Source organism: Hyperoodon ampullatus, assembly GCF_949752795.1.
Source record: "Hyperoodon ampullatus genome assembly, chromosome: 7".
Classification (NCBI taxonomy): domain Eukaryota; kingdom Metazoa; phylum Chordata; class Mammalia; order Artiodactyla; family Ziphiidae; genus Hyperoodon; species Hyperoodon ampullatus.
This window is the reverse complement of record NC_136920.1, coordinates 28,141,251-28,163,948: the sequence shown is the minus strand read 5'-3', so window position 1 is coordinate 28,163,948 and position 22,698 is coordinate 28,141,251. Positions and strand designations below refer to the sequence as shown.

The following is a 22,698-nucleotide window of genomic DNA, read 5'->3' as shown; positions in this document are numbered from 1 at the left end:
GCCCTGAGGGAAGGTCTCAGGTGACTTAGGCAAGTGCCAGGCTCCACACTGTTTGTGGTCCACTCTTGAGGGCTGGTGTTGGCATGGGACACAGGTGGGTCTGGCTGGCTCAGAGGACCAGAAGTGAAGCCCAGGATGGCTTTTCCAGGAGTTGTGACTGTGTGATGAAGCTCCCTGTCTATGGGCTGTGCCTGGTCAGGCCTGGGCCTGAGACTGTCTCTCTCCCCAGGTGAACAAAGCCCTGAAGCAGAAGTCAGACATCGAGCACTATCGGAACAAGCTGCGCCTCAAAGCCAAGAGGAAGGGCTACTACGACTTCCCTCCGGTGGAGGCGAGCAAGGCTCAGATGGAAAGAAAAAAGATGTATGAAAAAGCCCCAAAGGAAATCGAGCACGTTTTGGATCCAGACCCAGAAATGTGTGCCCCCTTCACTGAGGCTAAAAACAGGTGCAGTCCCTAAGGGATTCTCTGAAGGTCGCTGTACCATTAGTGGGATGAGGGCAGGGTGTGCCTCGGGCAATACAGTCTGGGTCTCTGGATCTGTGTGTTACCTTAGGACTATCATCTTTGCAGGCTGCTGGTCTGGGCCACACTGGTCTGTACGAACAGGAGTTCCACAGTGAGTCTGGAAGAGAATAAAATTGAAGCCATTCAAAAAAAATAATTGTGCAAACAACCATAATTGTCCTTTAGCTTAATGATGTTTTCATACCTGTAGCTGTTTCAGAGCTGGGTTCAGATATAATTATCACCTACCTGGTTATGCAACTTCCAGATCAAGGGACAGTGTATTCGTCAATTATTTTAGTGGCTCTTGCATAAGAAAAACAGAACCCATGCCTCGCCTTTTCATTCAGCTTCAGTAAGTATTTACTGCACTGCTACTCCAGTCTCCATGCTGAGTTCCTCTTTCATTCATAGACTTGTTCATTCACTTGCCATTTATTGTCACCTGCTCTGTATTGGGCACCATGCATGATCCTGGATACTGTCATGGTCACATGTTCATTCATTCAATTCATTCAAAATGTTATGGTGGACAGGACAGCCCAATCACTGCTTTTGTGGAGCTTAAGGTCTGATGGGAGAGAAAGATCACCACCCCAGAAGTTCATTGCTCACAAGTGCAATGGGTGTTTGAAATGTGAGCTGCTGTGACAGTCGAAAAGGTGGGCCTGGCCTAGCAAGAGACGGGTGGGCCTGGTGGGTGGAATTGGCATCTCTCCAAGCTTTGCGGCTAATTCAGCAGGGAGTGGCCTCACCTACTGGGAAAAGGGGTGGAGGTCAGCAAAGCTAGATAGGCCCACCTTTCTTCTTTGCCTTCCCTCTGAGGTACTTTCCCAAAAGCATTTTCATGATTTGAGAACATCTCTTTCAAATACTCCTTGTCAGTGGCCCCTTGACTTTGAGCTGCCAGTGCTCCAACCCATCCTGTAGCCTTGGCAGACGTACCCTCTTCAGAGGTCCCCGGGGAGGACAGGATGGTTCCTGGCCTGAGTGGGTATTTATTCAAAGCCAAAATGACTATGTGGCTTAGATGGAAGCCATAAAATCAAGCTGCTACATTTTATGAATGGAATCACCATAATTTATTTTTAATAATGAAAGGGGAGAATTCTAAGCCAGTGCTTCATTTACCAGGCTTCTCATTAGGCTTGGTGGGGATAACAAGCTGTTGATCTAAAATCACACTGTGATGGGATCACAATGTATGTGCCACCAAGTTGATAATTGTAGGAAAAAAAGAGAAGAACATATGTAGATTTTATTGGGAGGCTGGGGCTTCTTTAGCTTTCACTTTATACTTTGGGGCTTTTTACTTCAGGGGTCTTTTATAGACTAGGGTGGGGAGTTTTTTTGCTGGGTTTCCTGCTGATACTTGGAAAATGAATCAAAAGTCCTGTACAAGTAAGAGGAACTGAGTTTGGAAATTATTTGAGAAATGAAAATTTCCGTTAAGGTATTTTATAAGGAGAATGAACAAAACTTTTTTCTGGAAAGGTGTGTCTCCACTGCCTAGCGAAAGGTCAGGCCAGATTCTTAAGGCCCTTTGATGGCCTGCTGATGCTGGGATTATATAGGTAATTTTTAGGAAATGTCTGTTGAAGAAATGATTTAATTAAAATTTTTGACCAGTTAAGGGAAAAATAGAGATAAACACAAATCAGGTTGAGGTGGGGGGTAGGAAAGGAGATGGGGTCAGCAAGAGACTGGGACGAGAAGAGAAAGATTAATAGAGAAAAGGAGAGAAACAGAGTCTCTCGGGTGCTATTCTTTTTTTTTTAAGTTTTTTTAAAAAATTAATTTAATTTATTTTTGGCTGTGTTGGGTCTTCGTTGCTGCGCGCGGGCTTCCTCTAGTTGCAGTGAGCAGGGGCTACTCTCTTCGTTGCGGTGCACAGGCTTCTCATTGCGGTGGCTTCTCGTTGTGGAGCACGGGCTCTAGGTGCATGGGCTTCAGTAGTTGTGGCACACGGGCTCAGTAGTTGTGGCTCATGGGCTCTAGAACGCAGCCTCCGTAGTTGTGGCGCACGGGCTTAGTTGCTCCGCAGCATGTGGGATCTTCCTGGACCAGGGCTCAAACACATGTCCCCTGCATTGGCAGGCGGGTTCTTAACCACTGTGCCACCAGGGAAGCCCCTCGGGTGCTTTTGTCACACCCCACTGTTGACTCCAGGCACTGTCCACTGCTACCTGCTGCGTGTGTTACCTGTTATCACAGGTTAGACTTGCCTGTTAATTACTGTTCACAGTTCAACTTGTTAGAGGTTCTGCTCTCAGTGACCTAGCCCCTGCAAGGCACAAGTAAGGGACTCATTCTCTTGGCCAGAGGTAGCATCAATAACCAGAATCTTACCCTGAGACCTAAATAAATCAAAGACAAAGTTTAGATTCCAAATGATGACTCATCCTGATACCCTTTAAAAGAGTTTTCACAGGGCTTCCTTGCTGGCGCAGTGGTTGAGAGTCCACCTGCCGATGCAGGGGACATGTGTTCGTGCCCTGGTCCAGGAAGATCCCACGTGCCACGGAGTGGCTAGGCCCGTGAGCCATGGCCGCTGAGCCTGCACGTCCGGAGCCTGTGCTCCGCAACGGGAGAGGCTACAACAGTGAGAGGCCTGCGTACCGCAAAAAAAAAAAAAAAAAAAAGAGTTTTCACAGCTTTTTTTTTTTTAAGTCAGAGCACACCCCCCTTTTTATGTTATAAACTCTTACCCAGAGACACAGAGTGTGTAATATAACTGAGGCAGGTGCTGTCGGAGGCCCCCTACATGTCCCCTCAGCCCCCCTATAGGCCAGCAGCATCCTTCATCTGTGACTCTGACGTGAGCCCCTGACCAGAAGTGTCAGGTAGTTAATGTGCTCAGGAGCAGCTGTAGTCACTGACAGATGGGAACTGATGGATAAAGACCCCTGGCAGAAGAACTATACACTGTTGTAATAACCACGTTGTCTGGTTTCTGTGTTTGATGATTTGACATCTGGGACCTTGCCCCTGGAGAAACTGCCCCTCCCAGGGCTGGCTGGCCTTTTCTTAGGGATAGTAAGTCTCACGTGCAAGTGCACTTGTCAGACACAAACCAAACAAGCTAGAGCCCAGACTCCAGCTGCCTCTTGCACACAGGGCTTTTGCAATCTGAGCCCCCAGTCTCCCTGCCCGAATCACCCTGGCCAGGTACCAGACAAACAGGGACAGCTCCCATGTCCCAGAGTCTGCCAGAACCTTTCAAGTGAGCCAGTCCTAAGCCTGCTTACCCTGCCTTGCCAGTTCTTTCCCATGAAAGCCACAATAAAGGCTCTTGCCCACATTTTCCCCACACTCCCACTGCCTTGTGACTGACCTTTGTGCTTTCCATGTGGCCCTCCATAGTGTGGCATGCCCTTTCCTCTTGAGATCTGTGAGTATACGAGCTATCTTTTCAATGGCAGTCATCTCCTGATCTGTTGGTTTTACCATACCTGAATAATAATGAAACCTACATTTTATTTTATTATTATTATTTTTATTATTATTATTATTTTGCGGTACGCGGGCCTCTCACTGTTGTGGCCTCTCCCGTTGCGGAGCACAGGCTCCGGACACGCAGGCTCAGCAGCCATGGCTCACGGGCCCAGCCGCTCCACGGCATGTGGAATCTTCCCGGACCGAGGCACGAACCCGTGTCCCCTGCCTCGGCAGGCGGACTCTCAACCACTGCGCCACCAGGGAAGCCCGAAACCTACATTTTAAAACATCTGACTCCCACACTTCTCTAGTGAGTTTGAGCCCCAGATGCCCAAAACACTGATCTGCTCTGGATCATATCCTTTATTGGCCTCCTTTCCTTCCCTCTCTCATTTTCCCACTTCCCAACTTGTGCTTCCTGGAACCCTCTCCCAAATAAACCACTTCTACTTCTACTCAGATCATCACAGAGCTTGCTTCTGGCAGAACCCAACCTAAGGCAATAACCTGTAAAGACAGAGTTTCTCTGATAGAAGCAGGGCGACCTCCTCCTTCTCAATGGCTCTAGTCCATCTTTATGGAACCCTAGGGTTCTGTAGAACACAGTTTGGAAACTACATTCTTAAACTATAGTGGTTAATCCCAGGCTCCAAAAAAATCCAAATAATATTTATCATTATCCTCCCAGCAGTATTTTCAAAGGTTAAAAAACTTATGTCTCAAGTTTGCAAGTGTCAAAATTTGTTAACTTTTAAAGAATATAGCAAAAATACCAATAGGAAATGAATATACCTAATGGAACTCTATTTGATGAAAATAAGTAATTTCTCTACCTGAAAGCCTAATTTATCTCGAAGTAGTTGCTTGCACATCAGGCACACATTGGTGATCTGGTCAATTGAGATCCATGTCAAACAGCAGTCTTTAAGCTGTATATAAAAGAACATTGTCTTTGACAGAAAAGGAGACTGGGGTGTGTGCCAGTGTCTAAGGGCTCACCCCGCCCCATTCATGGTTCTTGAAAGGGCTTACACAATCTCACTATTGTATTTCTAATACTTCCAAAACAAACTACTAATCCTAGTATTTACTCCTCCATCACCTTTATTAGTAATTGGCAATCTCAGGACAGTTGTGAAGTCTGCTTCTTCAAAAAATGATTTGTAATTAGGTCAAGGGTAAGAATTCTTTGGGATCTGCCTTAACGTGTGAATCACTCAGAACAGATTCTGTTTCACAAGGTTGTGCTTCTTTCCTAAAGGAAGCCTCTAATTGCAGATAACTGTAGGGCACATTTGATAACACTAGGTGGTAAGCTCCTATATGAGTCAGGATTCTTTTGGATGTAAATGATGGAAAACCAACACAAACTGGTTAAATAAAAGGGGAATTTACCATTGAACAGGCCAAAGCTTCAGGAGATCTAGCTTCAGCTAGATCCAAGAGGTCATAGAATGTCTTCCATGTTTACCTTGCTGTTGCTTCACTCTTTGCTGGCTGGTTTACAGGCAGCCTTTTACCTCATAGTGGCAAACTGGTTACCAACAAATCTAGGCTTATATCCTATCTTCTTAGAAACCTCAGTGCCAAGAGAATGCCTCTTTGCTGGTTGCCGTAGCAAAAGCCTTGAGACTTAGTCTCATTTGACTAACTCAAGTGCCCACCCTCTGACCAACTCTTATGGCCATGGGGTTGTGATGCTATGACTGTCCAGACTGAGTCACATGCCTATCCCTGGAGGAAAGCTGGCCCCCAAAGAACATCCTAGTGCTCTTACCTAAAGAGGGTTGTCCTGGGTGCCAGGCAAGCAAAGACCATAGAGGCTCTCTAAACAGGTATAAGCTCCTCATGGTGAGGGAGTCGGTCTAATAGTGTGTTTTATTCCCTAGACTAATTGCAAGGGTAGTGTCTTGCCTTGGGAGTTCTAATGTCTGTTCTAGACTAACAGTGTGTGAGTGTCATGCTGTGACAAACTGTGTGGGATCATGAAAAGGTATCTATATGTCCCAGGTTTCTTCCATAGTCACTGGGAATAAATAATGCAACCTCTTTACCTTCAACCCACGAATGGATAGACTCTTAGAACCGAGACACAAAATAGGTGGTGTTTGGGGAGTTCTCTGAAGGCAGATGCTCTGAAATGCAAGTTATTTACAGAGAGAAACTTACTGTTGGATGAGAGGGAAATAGCCAGTGATTTTATCCCACCTTTGTGGGATGAACCCTGCAGGATCATGTGAAAGTCCCTGCTGCTAAGAGTTGACTCTTGTGCAAGAAGAAAAGCACAGCCACAGCCCTCACTATGTTACTGTTTCTTTCCCCCTCCTCAAAAAATTCCTCTAATGACAAGTGGAAAGAAGACAGTGATGATGCATTTCCTAGTGGGAACTGAGTGGAGCTTCTGCACATGCTACTCCCTGGGACTGAAATGCTCTATGCCTAGATTGGCATGTGGCTGGCTCTGTTAAGGTGTCTGCCGAAATGTCACCTCTCCAGAGAGGCCTTCCCTGACCATCCTATCTAAAGTCATCCCCCATCCTATCGCCATCTGTCACATCACCTCGTTTTTCTTCCTAGCCCTTATTTTTCTTGGAAATTATCATGCGAATTGTCTGTCTCCCTTATTAGAATGTAAGCTCAGGAGAGCAGGGCCATGTCTGTCTTGCTCACTGTGAATCTTCATCATCTTCTACAGTGCCTGGTACATAGTAGCCACTCAGTAAATACTGAATGATGAATGGATGGATGGATGGGCCCCAAATTGCCTTTTGGTTTATAGCTCCTTAGCCCAGAAGGGAATCCAGTGTGGTAAAGGTAGAAAAGAAAATCTATCAACACTTGTGTTTGAGAAGCTCATTAGCCACAGCGTTTGTTAACGCATCATGGAACCCTGCATGTGAAATCAGAAAGATGAAATCCTAGGAGTAGGAGGCTGCTAAGTCAACAAAGCTAACAAAAGCAAGTTTGTTCTTCCAGCATTAGCTGTCCTAGAGGGTCAAGGGAGAGCCCCTGGCCTTGCCATCATCAGAATTTTAGATGAGGTTGCATTGTTGCAATTGATTATAGTTACCTAGTTTCCATACAAAAGAGCATTTACAATTCAGCCAAATGGTTATAGCATCTGGAAGAAAATTCTTTATTCTACTCTTTCTACAGCCCCTGATGGCCAGGGAACAAATACCATCAATTCTGAGATTCGTGAAGCAAATCCAAACCCTTCATTGGTTGCCTGTAGTTTGGATCAGTGGAGAATTCCATCTGTCAGGGCATTTGCTGCATCATAACAGTTGTTGAATTTTCTTCAGGCAACAGATGAAGAACTCTGTCTACCGGAGTCGGCAATCTCTGAACAGCCCGAGTCCGGGCGAAACGGAGATGGACCTTCTGGTGACTCGGGAGCGACCTCGGCGTGGAATCCGTAACAGCGGATACGATGTAAGTCTCTGGTGGGCCGAGCTGAATACAGCTTTGCTTTGTCCTGAATGCAGAGGGGAGAGAGCATCCTATAATGTTTCAGTTTACTGCATATTAGTGGAATTTTAAAATGCACTAAAATGGTTTTTGTTTTATTATTCCTTAATACCTATTTTGCAAAGTGAGACTAATTGGAATGTGTCAGAGTAACAAATTATTGCTCAAAGGAGCTCAATGTCTAAATTCAACCATTATATGAATAGTACATTATTGACCTTAAACTCAACAGCAATTCTAAATGTCCTTAATTTTTTTCTCCTTTGTCCTTACAAACTCAGTAGGAACTATGGCTGTGGGTTAGAATTCATTTGAACATAGGCTTCTTTTAATCCATAGCACCGTTGAGAAGTTGGATTTGTTCCTGATTTCATAACTCCTCAATATGCCATGGAAACAATGAGATTTCCAACAGAGCGATTTGGTGATTGCATATGATGAAGCACCTGCTTATGTGCAGGGATGCTCCAGGCTGTAAAAATGCTTCTAATCCCATCAGACGCCCCCAGGTGATGACTTACAATTTGGTGCCTCCTCTCACGTTGTTTACATCCCGTCACATGTAGTTGCTCTCATGAGCTCACATGAACAATACTATGCTGAGATGTTCAATAATGCTTCCTTCTGCCCCAAGATTTCAAATGGCCTCGAATATCCTCTTATGTTCTATGAAAATGTTTCTTTCCCTTTCTCCTAAAATGTTTCTCTAATGACAAATAAAAATTTTTCTGTAACAAGAGTTATGATTCAAATATATCCAGATAAAGTTTTGTTACAATTGTGAGGTTGTAATTTGAAAATGACACTTGATTTCTTAAACATCCGGTGCTAATTTGAAGGCAGGAAGATTTCTCCACCCTCAGGACTGGTCATTGTTTGCCACAAAAACTTAAAGTAGGAGTTTTTAATGGTCCAATTAGAAACAGAGATATTATACCTAATTTGAATTCTAATTACCTTCCTTACATTTAAACTTGATATTTGTGTTGGTGATGATACCCTTATCTTTTATTTCTCTTTCCTTTTTTATAGAAAACCGTTTGATGGTTTAGTTTTGTAAAATTCCAGATGCTTTGGGCAAATCTTTTTTTCTCCTCCAGATTAAATTATTCAATGTTAAATTTTCTCCCCATACAAATACTTCTTATACTAAACTTGATCATCAATTTGATAATCAGCCTGTGGTTAAAAATAGGACGTTTGAAATTTCCAATTAATCTCTCCCTACTAACAGTGAGTATTCTTCCTGGATGCTTGTAGTTTGGGGAATTTCTTCTTCTGCTCAGGACTATTCTGCTGAGGTATGATAGGATTCTTAATTTATTTCAGTATTTGTATTAATAGATTTCTCATGAGGTTCTAGACACAGACATTTTTACAGTTTGAGGAAACAGGCCAGAGGTTTCCCTATTAGTCTTGAAAAGAGAACACTGCAGGGTATTTTTTTACCACTTTGCCAGGACTTGCAGTACTCACCTAATACTCTTGGAATGTTGTGTAGAACAGTAGAAGGAGAGGGACGATTTTTTAAAGGAGGTTGCTCACCTCTCACAAACATGTATAAATATTCCAATTACAGATTACTTTAGGGGAAGCACACTTCATTTCAGTAGATATTTTAAAATATACAATTCTTTGAAAAGTGTGTGTGATCACAAAAACACAAGCAAATATAAGTTTCCTTAAGAGAACATGATCATCTAGGGAACAATTTTAGGAATTTAGACTGTTGTTGCTGAGAATGAAATTCTTTCTTGTATCTCCTCCTGAGCCTTTTAATCCCATGAGAAGTATTTGCTATCATTTCCTGACTGCACACACTAGACCAGGCCCTATTCTAGTCTTTTTGCATGTATAATCTCATTGAATTTGCAGTCACCAGTCAGGTAGGTGCTCTCATTATGTCCGTTGTACAGATGGGAAACCAAGGCTCCAAGCAGTTACATAATAAGTTTACCCGACTCCAGAGCCCGTCCCCTTAACCACCACAATACGACCTGCATGTGCCCTCACAACACTGTACAGCTGTCTTCTCATAACATAATATATGCCCTGTATTTCTGATCTCTATAAGATGTCAGGTCTCACAAAATTCTTGCATGGATAACCCACACAAGCAAAAAATGGACCAGCAGATAAAGCAGAAAAATAAGAGTCTTAGTTTTAAACAACGCATGCATTCGTTTTCTGAATCTTGATTTTCCAAAAGTCCTGAATCACTCCTGGCAAAAGAATCCATTAGCTCAACAGTGAACAGGTCATTCAGTTGGAAACACGTCATGCTTCCTACTGGGTCTGGGGATCTTGAAGCCAGGCCAACATTTCCAAGTCATATCTGCCAGATTAGGAAACACCAGAGGGACCAGATCCTTTTTTTTTTTCTTTTGAATTTTATTTTATTTATTTTTTATACAGCAGGTTGTTATTAGTTATCCATTTTATACATATTAGTGTATATATGTCAATCCCAATCTCCCAATTCATCACACCACCACCACCACCCCCTGCCACTTTCCCCCCTTGGTGTCCATACGTTTCTTTTCTACATCTATGTCTCTATTTCTGCCCTACAAACCGGTTCATCTGTACTATTTTTCTAGGTTCCACATGTATGTGTTAATATACAATATTTGTTTTTCTCTTTCTGACTTACTTCACTCTGTATGACAGTCTCTAGGTCCATCCACGTCTCTACAAATGACCCAATTTCATTCCTTTTTATGGCTGAGTAATATTCCATTGTATATATGTACCACATCTTCTTTATCCATTCATCTGTCGATGGGCATTTAGGTTGCTTCCATGACCTGGCTATTGTAAATAGTGCTGCAATGAACATTGGGGTACATGTGTCTTTTTTTTTTTTTTTTTTTTTTGCGGTACGTGGGCCTCTCCCATTGCGGAGCACAGGCTCCGGACGCGCAGACTCAGCGGCCATGGCTCACGGGCCCAGCTGCTCTGCGGCATGTGGGATCTTCCTGGACCGGGGCATGAACCTGTGTCCCCTGCATCGGCAGGTGGACTCTCAACAACTGCGCCACCAGGGAAGCCCTGTGGGTCTTTTTGAATTATGGTTTTCTCTGGGTATATGCCCAGTAGTGGGATTGCTGGGTCACCTGGTAATTCTATTTTTAGTTTTTTAAGTAACCTCCATACTGTTCTCCATAGTGGCTGTATCAATTTACATACCCACCAACAGTGCAAGAGGGTTCCCTTTTCTCCACACCCTCTCCAGCATTTGTTGTTTGTAGATTTTGTGATGATGCCCATTCTAACTGGTGTGAGGTGATACCTCATTGTAGTTTTGACTTGCATTTCTCTAATAATTAGTGATGTTGAGCAGCTTTTCATGTGCCTCTTGGCCGTCTGTATGTCTTCTTTGGAGAAATGTCTATGTAGGTCTTCTGCCCATTTTTGAATTGGGTTGTTTGTTTCTTTAATATTGAACTGCGTGAGCTGTTTATATATTTGGAGGTTAATCCTTTGTCCATTGATTCATTTGCAAATGCTTTCTCCCATGCTGAGGGTTATCTTTTCATCTTGTTTGTAGTTTCCTTTGTTGTGCAAAAGCTTCTAAGTTTCATTAGGTCCCATTTGTTTATTTTTGTTTTTATTTCCATTACTATAGGAGGTGGGTCAAAAAGGATCTTGCTGTGATTTATGTCATAGAGTGTTCTGCCTATGTTTTCCTCTACGAGTTTTATAGTGTCTAGTCTTACATTTAGGTCTCTAATCCATTTTGAGTTTATTTTTGTGTATGGTGTTAGGGATTGTTCTAATTTCATTCTTTTACATGTAGCTGTCCAGTTTTCCCAGCACCACTTATTGAAGAGACTGTCTTTTCTCCATTGTATATCCTTGCCTCCTTTGTCATAGATTAGTTGACCATAGGTGCATGGGTTTATCTCTGGGCTTTCTATCTTGTTCCATTTATCTATATTCCTGTTTTTGTGCCAGTACCATATTGCCTTGATTACTATAGCTTTGTAGTATAGTCTGAAGTCAGGGAGTCTGATTCCTCCAGCTCCGTTTTTTTCCCTCAAGACTGCTTTGGCTATTCAGGGTCTTCTGTGTTTCCATACAAATTTTAAGATGTTTTTGTTCTAGTTCTGTAAAAAATGTCATTGGTAATTTGTTAGGGATTGCATTGAATCTGTAGATTGCTTTGGCAGTATAGTCATTCTCACAATATTGATGCATCCAATCCAAGAACATGGTATATCTCCCCATCTGTTTGTATCATCTTTAATTTCTTTCATCAGTGTCTTATAGTTTTCTGCATACAGGTCTTTTGTCTCCCTAGGTAGGTTTATTCCTAGGTATTTTATTCTTTTTGTTGCAGTGGTAAATGGGAGTGTTTCCTTAATTTCTCTTTCAGATTTTTCATCATTAGAGTATAGGAATGCAAGAGATTTCTGTGCATTAATTTTGTATCCTGCAACTTTACCAAATTCATTGATTAGCTCTAATAGTTTCCTGGTAGCATCTTTAGGATTCTCTTTTTATAGTATCATGTCATCTGCAAACAATGACAGTTTTACTTCTTCTTTTCCAATTTGGATTCCTTTTATTTCTTTTTCTTCTCTGATTGCCGTGCCTAGGACTTCCAAAACCATGTTGAATAATAGTGGCAAGAGTGGACATCTTTGTCTTGTTCCTGATCTTAGAGGAAATGCCTTCAGTTTTTCACCTTTGAGAATGATGTTTGCTGTGGGTTTTTCGTATATGGCCTTTATTATGTTGAGGTAGGTTCCCTCTATGCCCACTTTCTGGAGAGTTTTTATCATAAATGGGTGTTGAATTTTGTCAAAAGCTTTTTCTGCATCTATTGAGATGATGATATGGTTTTTATTCTTCAATTTATTAATATGGTGTATCACATTGATTGATTTGCATATATTGAAGAATCCTTGCATCCCTGGGATAAATCCCACTTGATCATGGTGTATGATCCTTTTAATGTGTTATTGGATTGTTTGCTAGTATTTTGTTGAGGATTTTTGCATCTATATTCAGCAGTGATATTGGTCTGTAATTTTCTTTTTTTGTAGTATCTTTGTCTGGTTTTGGTATCAGGGTGATGGTGGCCTTATAGAATGAGTTTGGGAGTGTTCCTTCCTCCACAATTTTTTGGAATAGTTTGAGAAGGATGGGTGTTAGCTCTTCTCTAAATGTTTGATAGAATTCACCTGTGAAGCCATCTGGTCCTGGACTTTTGTTTGTTGGAAGATTTTTTTTTTTTTTTTTTTTTTTTGCGGTACGCGGGCCTCTCACTGTTGTGGCCTCTCCCATTGCGGAGCACAGGCTCCGAACGCGCAGGCTCCGAATGCGCAGGCTCAGCGGCCATGGCTCACAGGCCCTGCCGCTCCGTGGCATATGGGATCTTCCCGGATCCCGTGTCCCCTGCATCGGCAGGCGGACTCTGAAGCACTGCGCCACCAGGGAAGCCCTCTCTTAGCTTTTGCTTGTCTGTAAAGCTTTTGATTTCTCTGTTGAATCTGAATGAGATCCTTGCCGGGTAGAGTAATCTTGATTGTAGTTTCTTCCTTTTCGTCACTTTAAGTATATCATGCCACTCCCTTCTGGCTTGTAGAGTTTCTGCTGAGAAATTAGCTGTTAACCTTATGGGAGTTCCCTTGTATGTTATTTGTCGTTTTTCCTTTGTTACTTTCAATAATTTTTCTTTGTCTTTAATTTTTGTCAGTTTGATTACTATGTTTCTTGGCGTGTTTCTCCTTGGGTTTATCCTGCCTGGGACTCTCTGCATTTCCTGGACTTGGGTGGCTATTTCCTTTCCCATGTTAGGGAAGTTTTCGACTATAATCTCTTCAAATATTTTCTCAGGTCCTTTCTCTCTCTCTTCTCCTTCTGGGACCCCTATAATGCAAATGTTGTTGCATTTAATGTTGTCCCAGAGGTCTCTTAGGCTGTCTTCATTTCCTTTCATTCTTTTTTCTTTATTCTGTTCCGTGGCAGTGAATTCCACCATTCCGTCTTCCAGGTCACTTATCCGTTCTTCTGCCTCAGTTATTCTGCTATTGATTCCTTCTAGTGTATTTTTCATTTGTTATTGTATTGTTCATCTCTGTTTATTTGTTCTTTAATTCTTCTAGGTGTTTGTTCTTTAATTCTTCTAGGTCTTTGATAAACATTTCTTGCATCTTCTTGATCTTTGCCTCCATTCCTTTTCTGAGGTCCTGGATCATCTTCACTATCATTATTCTGAATTCTTTTTCTGGAAGGTTGCCTGTCTCCCCTTCATTTAGTTGTTTTTCTGGGGTTTTATCTTGTTCCTTCATCCGGTACATAGACCTCTGCCTTTTCATCTTGTCTATCTTTCTGTGAATGTGGTTTTTGTTCCACAGGCTGCAGGATTGTAGTTCATCTTGCTTCGGCTGTCTTCCCTCTGATAGATGAGGCTATCTGAGAGGTTTGTCGGGACCAGCTCCTTGACATGGTAGAAACAGAAGCACCAGGAAGCTGATTTAAGTGTGAATTTTTCAAAGGTTGCCTGCTTTAGAGTCCCAAAGGAAACACCTGCATGTAAAAACAAATGAATAAATAAACAAATAAGCCAACAAACACACTCTTCATGGGCAAATCTTAGTCCCAGGACTGATGGCAGCCTGGATTGTTTCAGAATTTTTCCACTGAACAGGAAAAGTGAGGGCCTACGGAAGAGAGACTCTTAGCTCCAGGGGGTTTGGGAATCCCTGTGTTTTGCAGCAAGAATTCTCAACCACTTTGCCACCCTAACAGATAAGGAATGCCACACACTCCTGGCATTTACTGGGGCTCACTTGGATAGTAATTTTCAGGAGCAGGCACCCCTTTTAGAAGAAGGCATGATTTTAGAAGGATGTCCAAAACTGATCCGTCCTAACAAGGACAGATCATATCTTTAAAGTAACTTTGAAATTAATTGAAATTAATTCCTCCAAGTGCAGAAAGTGGGTAGAAAAGATAATGTCAGCCTAATATTTCAAAACAAAAATAACTATTTCAAATTATTTTTTAAATGTTATTTTCCAAATGAAAATCATATAGAAAATAATGAAGCAGTGGGGAAAGGAAAAGAAAATGCCCCAAATGTGACTTCTCAGGCAGAATAAAGACCCAACTGTTTTTTCCTACATCAGCCAAATTGTTAACTCCTGTATGTGGATGATGAATCAGTCTTTGCTTCCAAAAAGCAAGTAATAATCAAATCATTCCCCAGAAATAAAAACGCACTTCCTCAACCTTGATTTGCATTTGGACTTCAAAAACCTATGACAGGAATAGGGTCAGCTATGTGCCTTGGCCACGAGAGCGTCTCTGAAACAATGGCTTGAATTATAATGTTGAAAATGAGTGCTGACCTCCCAGAAGTAGAGAGCTTTACAGGCGTTTCCCTTAGTTTGTCTCCAGCACCTTGTCCGGAATTCCACACCCTGGCAGTGCTCAGACCTTAACAAACATGTGGGCAGTGAGTGAAAATGTTAAGAAGGATGATTGATCCATTGATGCGTCTCAGTAGAGGTGCTGTCGAAGGCTGTGATGTAGCCATCACCAGCACTGTTACAACCTTGGGGGAAATGTTTTGATATGTTAGCGGAAACCAGATGATTTTACAACTGAAGAGTTTGTAAACCTACAAAAAGGGACGCTACATCAGGCAAGGTTCAGCTGCAGAAAACAGAAAACATCGAGCCTTTTTTTTTTTTTTTTTGTGGTACGCGGGCCTCTCACTGTTGTGGCCTCTCCCATTGCGGAGCATAGGCTCCGGACACGCAGGCTTAGCTGCCATGGCTCACAGGCCCAGCCGCACCACGGCATGTGGGATCTTCCTGGACCGGGGCATGAACCCGTGTCCCCTGCATCGGCAGGCGGACTCACATCGAGCCATTTTAAACAGACAAAAAGGGACTGTAAGGAATTAGGTGCTCCCAAAATTATCAGAGGGCTGGAGGAGTGTTGCAGGAAAGACTGAGAACAAAACCACAGGGCTGGCCCTGCAGAGGGGGCCACTGCTTGTGCCCCAAGCAATAAGGTGAGGGAAGTGGGCTGCCCTGGAACTGCTGACCAGCAGAAAGATGAGCCCTGCCCCATTCCCTTGGTCCAAACCACACACTAGTGCATTTAATTGACAGAACCTAAGTCTCAATCACAGCCAGTTCCTCCTGGAGGGCCCCAAGTGTATGTTAGCTGTTCGCCTTCGAGCTATAGGAAAGCATGCAAAAAAGAGGTTGCCAAGGCCTGGTCCAACATTCCTACTGTGGCACGGGGTAAAAGCAAGATAGAGAATTACCAGGCAGAGCAATATTTGGGAAGCATTTGGGGCAGCTAGTGGAGGAGAGCATAGCAAAGAGGAAGATGGAAACACCGCTCAGAGCTCAGTACCCACCCAGGCTGCAGGCTGGGCGCAGTGTATTGTGTGTGACGGGCTGTTTATCTTGCTGGCGTCTCTCGGCTGACAATGAAGCCGGTTTCCTTTGTTCCAGGTGAACAGTGGTTACTGGAAGGAGGCCAAGGGATTGGAACAGTTGTTTTGACGGCTTCCATTTTCAGGGAAATGAAATATGATCTGGAAGGCCCCTGACTGCCTGAGATAGCATACAGCACGTCTGGGGCCTTCTCAGTAAACTTGTAAATCCTATTATTAATGGGAGTCTCTCCTGCTCACCTCTCCCCTCCCTCCCCCAGTGTCTTATGGCTCTGACATGATAGTTAGAGACCAAGGCAAAGCACAAGGATGCCTTGGCACTGCGTGATGTGCCCAGTTAAGGGTACAACCAACTTTTGCTTTCATTGGGAAGCAGATGGTTAGATTTGGGGGTTTTGTCCTTTACCAGAAGCAACCCACCGTTGCCCTCTCAACTAGGTGCCCCGGGTTGGCCCTGACCCCAACACCATCACCTCCTAAGCATCCCACCTAGAACTGCCTTACAGAGGTCTCCCATCTCAGCCTTTCATTTCTTTCTCCTGCCTCTGCCAGCTAGCTTAAGCTGCTAATAAGCCTGGCTTGATATGTCATCTCAAGTTAACTTCTAGTACGTTTTAACAGGGGCCTTTAATCCCAGGGAAATATCTGATAATGGGAGATCAGGCTCCCTGGTTGAGGCTGAGGCAGAGGCGGAGGTGTTTGGTGGTGAAGTGAGCCTTTTGGTGTAGTCCAGACCTCAGCGGGCTGGTGGCTGCCCACAAAGATGCTTGTTCATCCCACAAAGATGGAGGCCTCTTGGCAGGTGGAGAGCAGGAAGTAGATTCTTGTTTGCAGATTTTGGGGGTGGAGGGCCAGGCTTCAGGACCGCCTAGTGACCCCACTTGGTGCCAGGCCTCCCCTGCTGAACTTTCCCTCCCGTGCCGACAGGATTCCACTGGGCAGGAGACAAACAGCTTCCCTTCCTTAGTGAGCACTCAAGTGCCATCTGCCTGCCTGTTCTCTCTGGTTCCCTGTGCTCTGGACGCTGCCTGTTCCTGCTCTTGGTACCCGCCCACTCACCCTGCCTCTTCTGGGCTCTGAGAGCTCTTAGCCTCTTGACTAGGGCAGCCACTTACTGCAGGCCAGCGTCCCCAGCATGCTCTTGGTGTGGACACCTGTAGGGGAAGGGAAGGAAGCAGGATTGGACAGAGTTAAAGGTCGGGCTATGGTACAGGAACTCCAAGCCCTCAGCTCACCCCACGGGGAGCTCTGTAGCTCACATGGCCCTGAAGAGCTGTCCCGGGTTTTCGAGAAGCGTCTGGGCTCTTATCCTCTAGCACTGGCCAGTCCCTAGGTGTCCTTGGGAGAGGCAGCTCTCTTTAGCCAAGGACAATTCCCAGCGAGAGAGTTGCCACTGACGGTTCCCACTAAATGCCCAGGGAGAGCGAGGGTGATTCCCTGTTGACACCTGAGGGCTGGCGGCGTGCCCAGCAGCTCGGGAAGGAGCCCTAGAGTCCTGAGCAGCACAGCACCATCCACCCCACGCTAGTGCCTCCCAGCCCTGGTGTTCCTTGGCCCACTGTGGCCCTTGAATTCCTGCAGGAGCCGAAGGCCAGGGGACAAATGAGAACACCCCTTGGTAGTTGCTACTCCTTCATTTCTCACGTGCAGTGGAACCACTGCATTATATTGCGTTTAACATATGCAAATTCGGTAATATAGACCCTGTAAGACAAAGGAAAGAAGTTTAAGTATTGCAAAAAAAATAGCTTTTGTCTGTATTCTGCTCATATCATGCATTACAGGTGATCTGTTTTTTTTACATATTGTTCTGTAAGATGGTACACACAGGCCATGCATGCTGTACCATATGGACGATTTAAGGACTTCTCAAAGGTTTCACTACATGATTTTTCCCTTCTCTGCTGGCACTGGCATCTAAGCCCCACATGTGACTACCTGTGTGAGGCTCTATGGAGAAGAGAAAGGTAGATTAACTAGTGCTTGCCCCGAGGTGCTTTTGCAGACTAGTGGAAGAGACAGGTAGAGACATATGCAGCTGGTTGTGCCAGTGAACTTGGATGGGAACAGGAAGTCCTCCTGAAGGTCTCTTCCTGTCTGTCCCACGGCTGCCAGAGGAAACCTTCTAAAACACATACCCTTGTTTAAAATCCTTCAGTACCTTCTCAGGGCTTGGGCATAAGACTCAAACTCTAAGCTTCCGGCTCAGGACCCATCTGCTCGGGCTGGCCTGGGCACGCCCTTCGGCTGCTGCTGCTGCTTCTAATCCACCCCTTGGTTCCGGCCCTACAAGCCCTTCCCAGACTTGCCCTGTGATTTCACATCTCTGCGTCTTTGCATGTGCTCATCCCTCTGCTCAGAACATCCCTTCCCTCCGGCTTAGGGCAGGCCAAGGTTTTTCAACTTCAGCACTATTGATATTTGGGGCTGGATCATTCTTTGGATGGAGGGCTGTCCTGTGCATTGTACGACGGTTAGCAGCATCCCTGGCCTCTACCCACCAGCTGCCAGGAGCACCTCCCAGTTGTGAGAGCCAAAAAATGCCTCCAGACATTGCTGAGTATACCCTGGGGGCAAACCTGTTCCCAGTTGAGAACTGCCTATGCAGGCAATGCTTTCAGAACTCGGTTGAACATCATCTCCCTGAGAATCTTTTCCTCGACCCCACGTCTGTGGTCTGACTTAAATGCCGTCCTTCGTGTTCCAGTAGCACCTGGGACTCACCCCAATCAAAGCTCTTACTCCCCATTCTCCCTCTATGGCTTTATATATATTATTGCCCCTGCTGCCCTCCTCAAGGACAGGAATCATGTCTTATTCATCCTGGGAGCCTCAGCACTCAGCATAAGAACCAACGCAAATTAGATGCCGTGTCTCTATTTTTTGAGCAAATGAACAAGCAAGTGTCAACCAGAAGTGACTCCGGAGCTGAGACTTGAAAATAATGGTGCAGGTTTAGCTCTGAGCCAGATAAACAGTTGATTTGACTGGTTTATCAACACTGTAGACAAATGCACGTTACTGTTTGAAGTTCAGTCTAAATGGTGGTTATCAGTTAGGATGCTTTGGCTAAAATAACAGAAAACAACCCAACTCAGACTGTCTCTACTCATTAAGGGCATGTATTGGGTACAGTAAATCTGGGCCTGGTCTGATTGATGATCCCGTTCCTTTTCTCTGCATTATGCAGTGCTGTCCCCCTCATGCTTTGGGTTCATCTACAGGTTGATTCTCTCCTATAGGAAATGGCTGCAGCAGCCTCAGGCCTCGTGTCTACATACTGCGTTGGCCAACGCAAGAGAGAATATCTCTTTTCCCAGCCATGAAACGAAGCTTATGGGTTTTACTCTAACTGAGCCACCGTAGGTCAAGTGCCCACCCCACCCCTGTATCAATGCGGAGTGGGGAGGAGGGGGCTTATACTGATTGATTTAAGCCAGTCAGACCTCAGCAGCAGAGCTGGGACAGGCTTATTAGTCCCTGCCAGCGCCCCCGCCAGAGCTCCTGTCTGAGACCCAGGGAGAGGAGTGGATGGATGCTAAGGCCATTACAGGACCTGCAACTTGAGGAACATCAATCTTTGGGCCTTTTAAGGGGCAAAACCAGCACAGTCCTCCATGCCACTTGTCCCTCCCGTCTCAGTTGTGGGACAAACACCTCTTTGGTTGACCGTCCATAAAGGGAAAGATCAACATGGCGATAAGCCCATGACCATTTCTCCCTGTGGGCTTGGGGAGTCCTGGCTAGGTTGTGTTTTGGAGGCGGAGTGACCAAGAGGGATTTTGTGGGTCTGTCTGGCTTTTTCAAGAGGTGGGAGGAAGAGCAGATTTGAGTTGGTGACAGGGAGAGCCTGTTTGGCTGCGGATTCGTGTCGGCTCTCAAAACTGAGCCTGAGTCCCCTTGCTGCCTGCAGGGCCAACTCAGCTAAGAAGATGAGAAGAAGCAGGTGATGACTCGTCTCAAGAGCAAAAAGCAAAATAGCTTCCCAAGAGAGAAAGCCATTCTTGCGTGTTTACTTTCAGGTTGATTTTTTATTTTTATTTTTTATTTTTTTTGTGGTACGCGGGCCTCTCACTGTTATGGCCTCTCCCGGTGCGGAGCACGGGCTCTGGACGCGAAGGCTCAGCAGCCATGGCTCACGGGCCCAGCTGCTCCACGGCATGTGGGATCTTCCTGGACCGGGGCACGAACCCGTGTCCCCTGCATGGGCAGGCGGACTCTCAACCACTGTGCCACCAGGGAAGCCCTCAGGTTGATTTTTTTAAAAGATATTAGTCATTAGTTGACTCTGGCTCATGTATTGTTCTCAACATTCACAATCAGTACTGTGTAATGGTTATGCTCATGGCCTTTGGAGCTAAGCTGGGTTCACAGTCCAGCTTGGCTAGACACTGGCAGTGTGAAGCTGGGCTAGTTACTTCACCTAACCTGCTTTAGTTTCTCCACCTGGAACATGGGCATGCAGTTTGAACCTGCCTTATAGGGTTGTTGTGAAGATTAAATGAATTAATGCAGGTAAAGCACCTAGAAGATGCACAGTGAACATTAGCTGTTGTACCTGTGGCTAACAGATTCCATGAGGGAGAGAGGGATACTCTTTTTTCTGTTTCTTTTCCATTCTAGCACTTTAGACATCGCAGGACTGCTGTGAATTGTCTCACCCACTGTGATACTGTGATTTATAATAAGAAATAGATTATTTGGTCTTAGACCTTGTTGCTGGCCCAGAGCTCCAAAACCCCTTGGGATTTCCTGAGTGATGGGAGCATTAAATGTCCTTTATGTTAATGAGGTGACCTAGAAAGCACCTAAGGATGGGGCTGGTTGGCAGTGGAGCCCACCATGTGATTAAGGGTTGGAACTTTCAGTCCCACTCCCACCCCCTGACCTCCAGGAAGGGAAGAGGGGCTAGAGATCGAGTTCAGTTTCCAGTGATTAGTCAATCGTGCCTATGTAATGAAGCCTCCATTAAAAACCTAAAAGGACTGGGTTCGGAGAGCTTCCGGGTTGGTGAACACGTGGAGATTGGGGAGAGTGGCACCCTCAGAGAGCGTGGAAGCTCCTTGCCCTTCCCCATAACTTGCCCTATGCCTCCCTTCCATCTGGCTGTTCCTGATTTATATCTTTTAATAATAACCCAGAAATCTAGTACATAAAATGTTTCTCTGAGTTCTCTGAGCCATTACAGCTGAACCTGAGGAGGGAGTCGTTGGAACCTCCCATCTATAGCTGATTGGTCAGAAGCACAGGTGACAACCTGGACTTGCGACTGGCATCTGAAGCGGTTGGTGGGGTGGGGTGGGGGGCCGTCTGGTGGAGCTGAGCTCTTAACCTGTGGAATCTGATGCTTTCTCCAGGTAGAATCAGAATTGAGTTGAACTGTAGGATGCCCAGCTGATGGCCAGGAACTGGATGTGTGGGGAAAAACTCACACATGGTGATCAGAATTGTACACACTAAAGAGAGGATCGTATTCCTCAAAGAGTGCCTTTCTCCAGCATGATGGGGCTGGAGAAGGGCTTTGTAAAGGGTGCCTGAGACCTTCCCCCTGTTGCCCCGACACAGGCCAGACTTCCAAAGGTGACCTCTAAGAGCACGCTTTGCCAAACCCAGGGTTGCCAGTGGTTATGACTTGGTAAATGTGACTTGCTTAGTAATTGAATTTCCCCTGCTCTGTGGAGGGCAGCAGGTCATGGGGAGAAAGACAAGAGGATGGAGCCGGTTCCTGAGACTTGCTTCAGGATGAAGATGTTTTGCTTTGGGAGCAGTGAGTAAAGCTGAGACTTGTCCATTTGCTGAGGACATTGGACACCTTCTTTTACCCTTGATTGTCCATTCCCATAATTTCAGTGTAATTATGGGTCACTCTTTGGAAGATGAGAAAGAAAAAGAATGTCCCTCTTCTTTAGAAATCTATGAGAAACCTGTAAGGTTTTTTCTACTCACCTGAGACAGAAATAGCATGCTGTTTTCATGTCCCTGTAGCTTGGAAGTGACTGTGGGTCATCCTTTGGAAGGCAGTCAGAGTGAAACTTGAAATTTTGCTGAAATTTTTAACAAATTCTTTTTGTACAACCTGTTGCAGAAGAGAAATCATTAACCATTATTTTGAACCCCCCTACCTGTTCTGAGGGATACCAATCTCCCTCTATTGTCTAAGAAGGTTTTGAGATGTAGGCTCAGGAGGAAGCTGACCCTGTGTCGTGATAGCTCTTCTCCTCACAGGGGAAGTGAAAACCTCCTGAACTTTGGTTTCCACAAGTGGCTTTGTAAATGTCTCTGCTTACTCAGTGACAAGCAGCACTTGCAATGGGGTTGTAACAGCCAGAGCAGACATTGAACGGAGAGAAGCAGTAGTTTTGTGTTGCCCAAGGGACCCTGTTGGTGGAGAGAAAGATGGTCATGGAGCCAGATCAGTTCATCATGGCCATATCGCCCAGAGATGTATCTTGCTGAAACCCACACTTGATCTTGGGGCTCTTGCTGTGAAGATGCAGAATTTGCTCAGAATCTGTTCTCCATGTTAGATAGAGCTGTGATTGGCGCTGAGTTGACAATCAGGGCTCTGGGGCAAATTTTAGAGAGAACCTTCAAATTTTTGTGCTTCAGAAATGAAGTGCCTGGGTGGGGCAAAGTGCTGTTGCACACACTTGTGTGTCCTAGAAAGTATGACCTTGTAAGACATCTGTCCACTTCGGGGCTCATAACTCAAGAAATTCTAGAATAAATGGCTTCCAGAGTTCTTCATCCTTCCTCTTCAATTCCATTCTAGATAAGACTGCCTAATTCATTTTAGACATTTGGAATTGTCTTTTACTGTTAAAGACTTTTGAGCAGAAATTCTCCAGGCTTCTTTT

General features: G+C 44.8%; 1 protein-coding gene across 2 annotated transcripts in view; it reads left to right on the top strand.

Moving 5' to 3' along the window:
* The window catches only part of KIAA1549L (KIAA1549 like), a gene marked incomplete at both ends in the record, with an annotated part of 289,990 nt that overhangs the window by 228,674 nt on the left and 38,618 nt on the right, over nucleotides 1–22,698 (top strand). For both annotated transcript variants that reach the window (XM_079707460.1, XM_079707459.1), the window contains 2 exons: nucleotides 230–447; nucleotides 7,251–7,380. In XM_079707460.1, coding sequence (XP_079563586.1) covers nucleotides 230–447; nucleotides 7,251–7,380 — 348 coding nt within the window. The remainder of the gene's footprint in view (nucleotides 1–229; nucleotides 448–7,250; nucleotides 7,381–22,698) is intronic.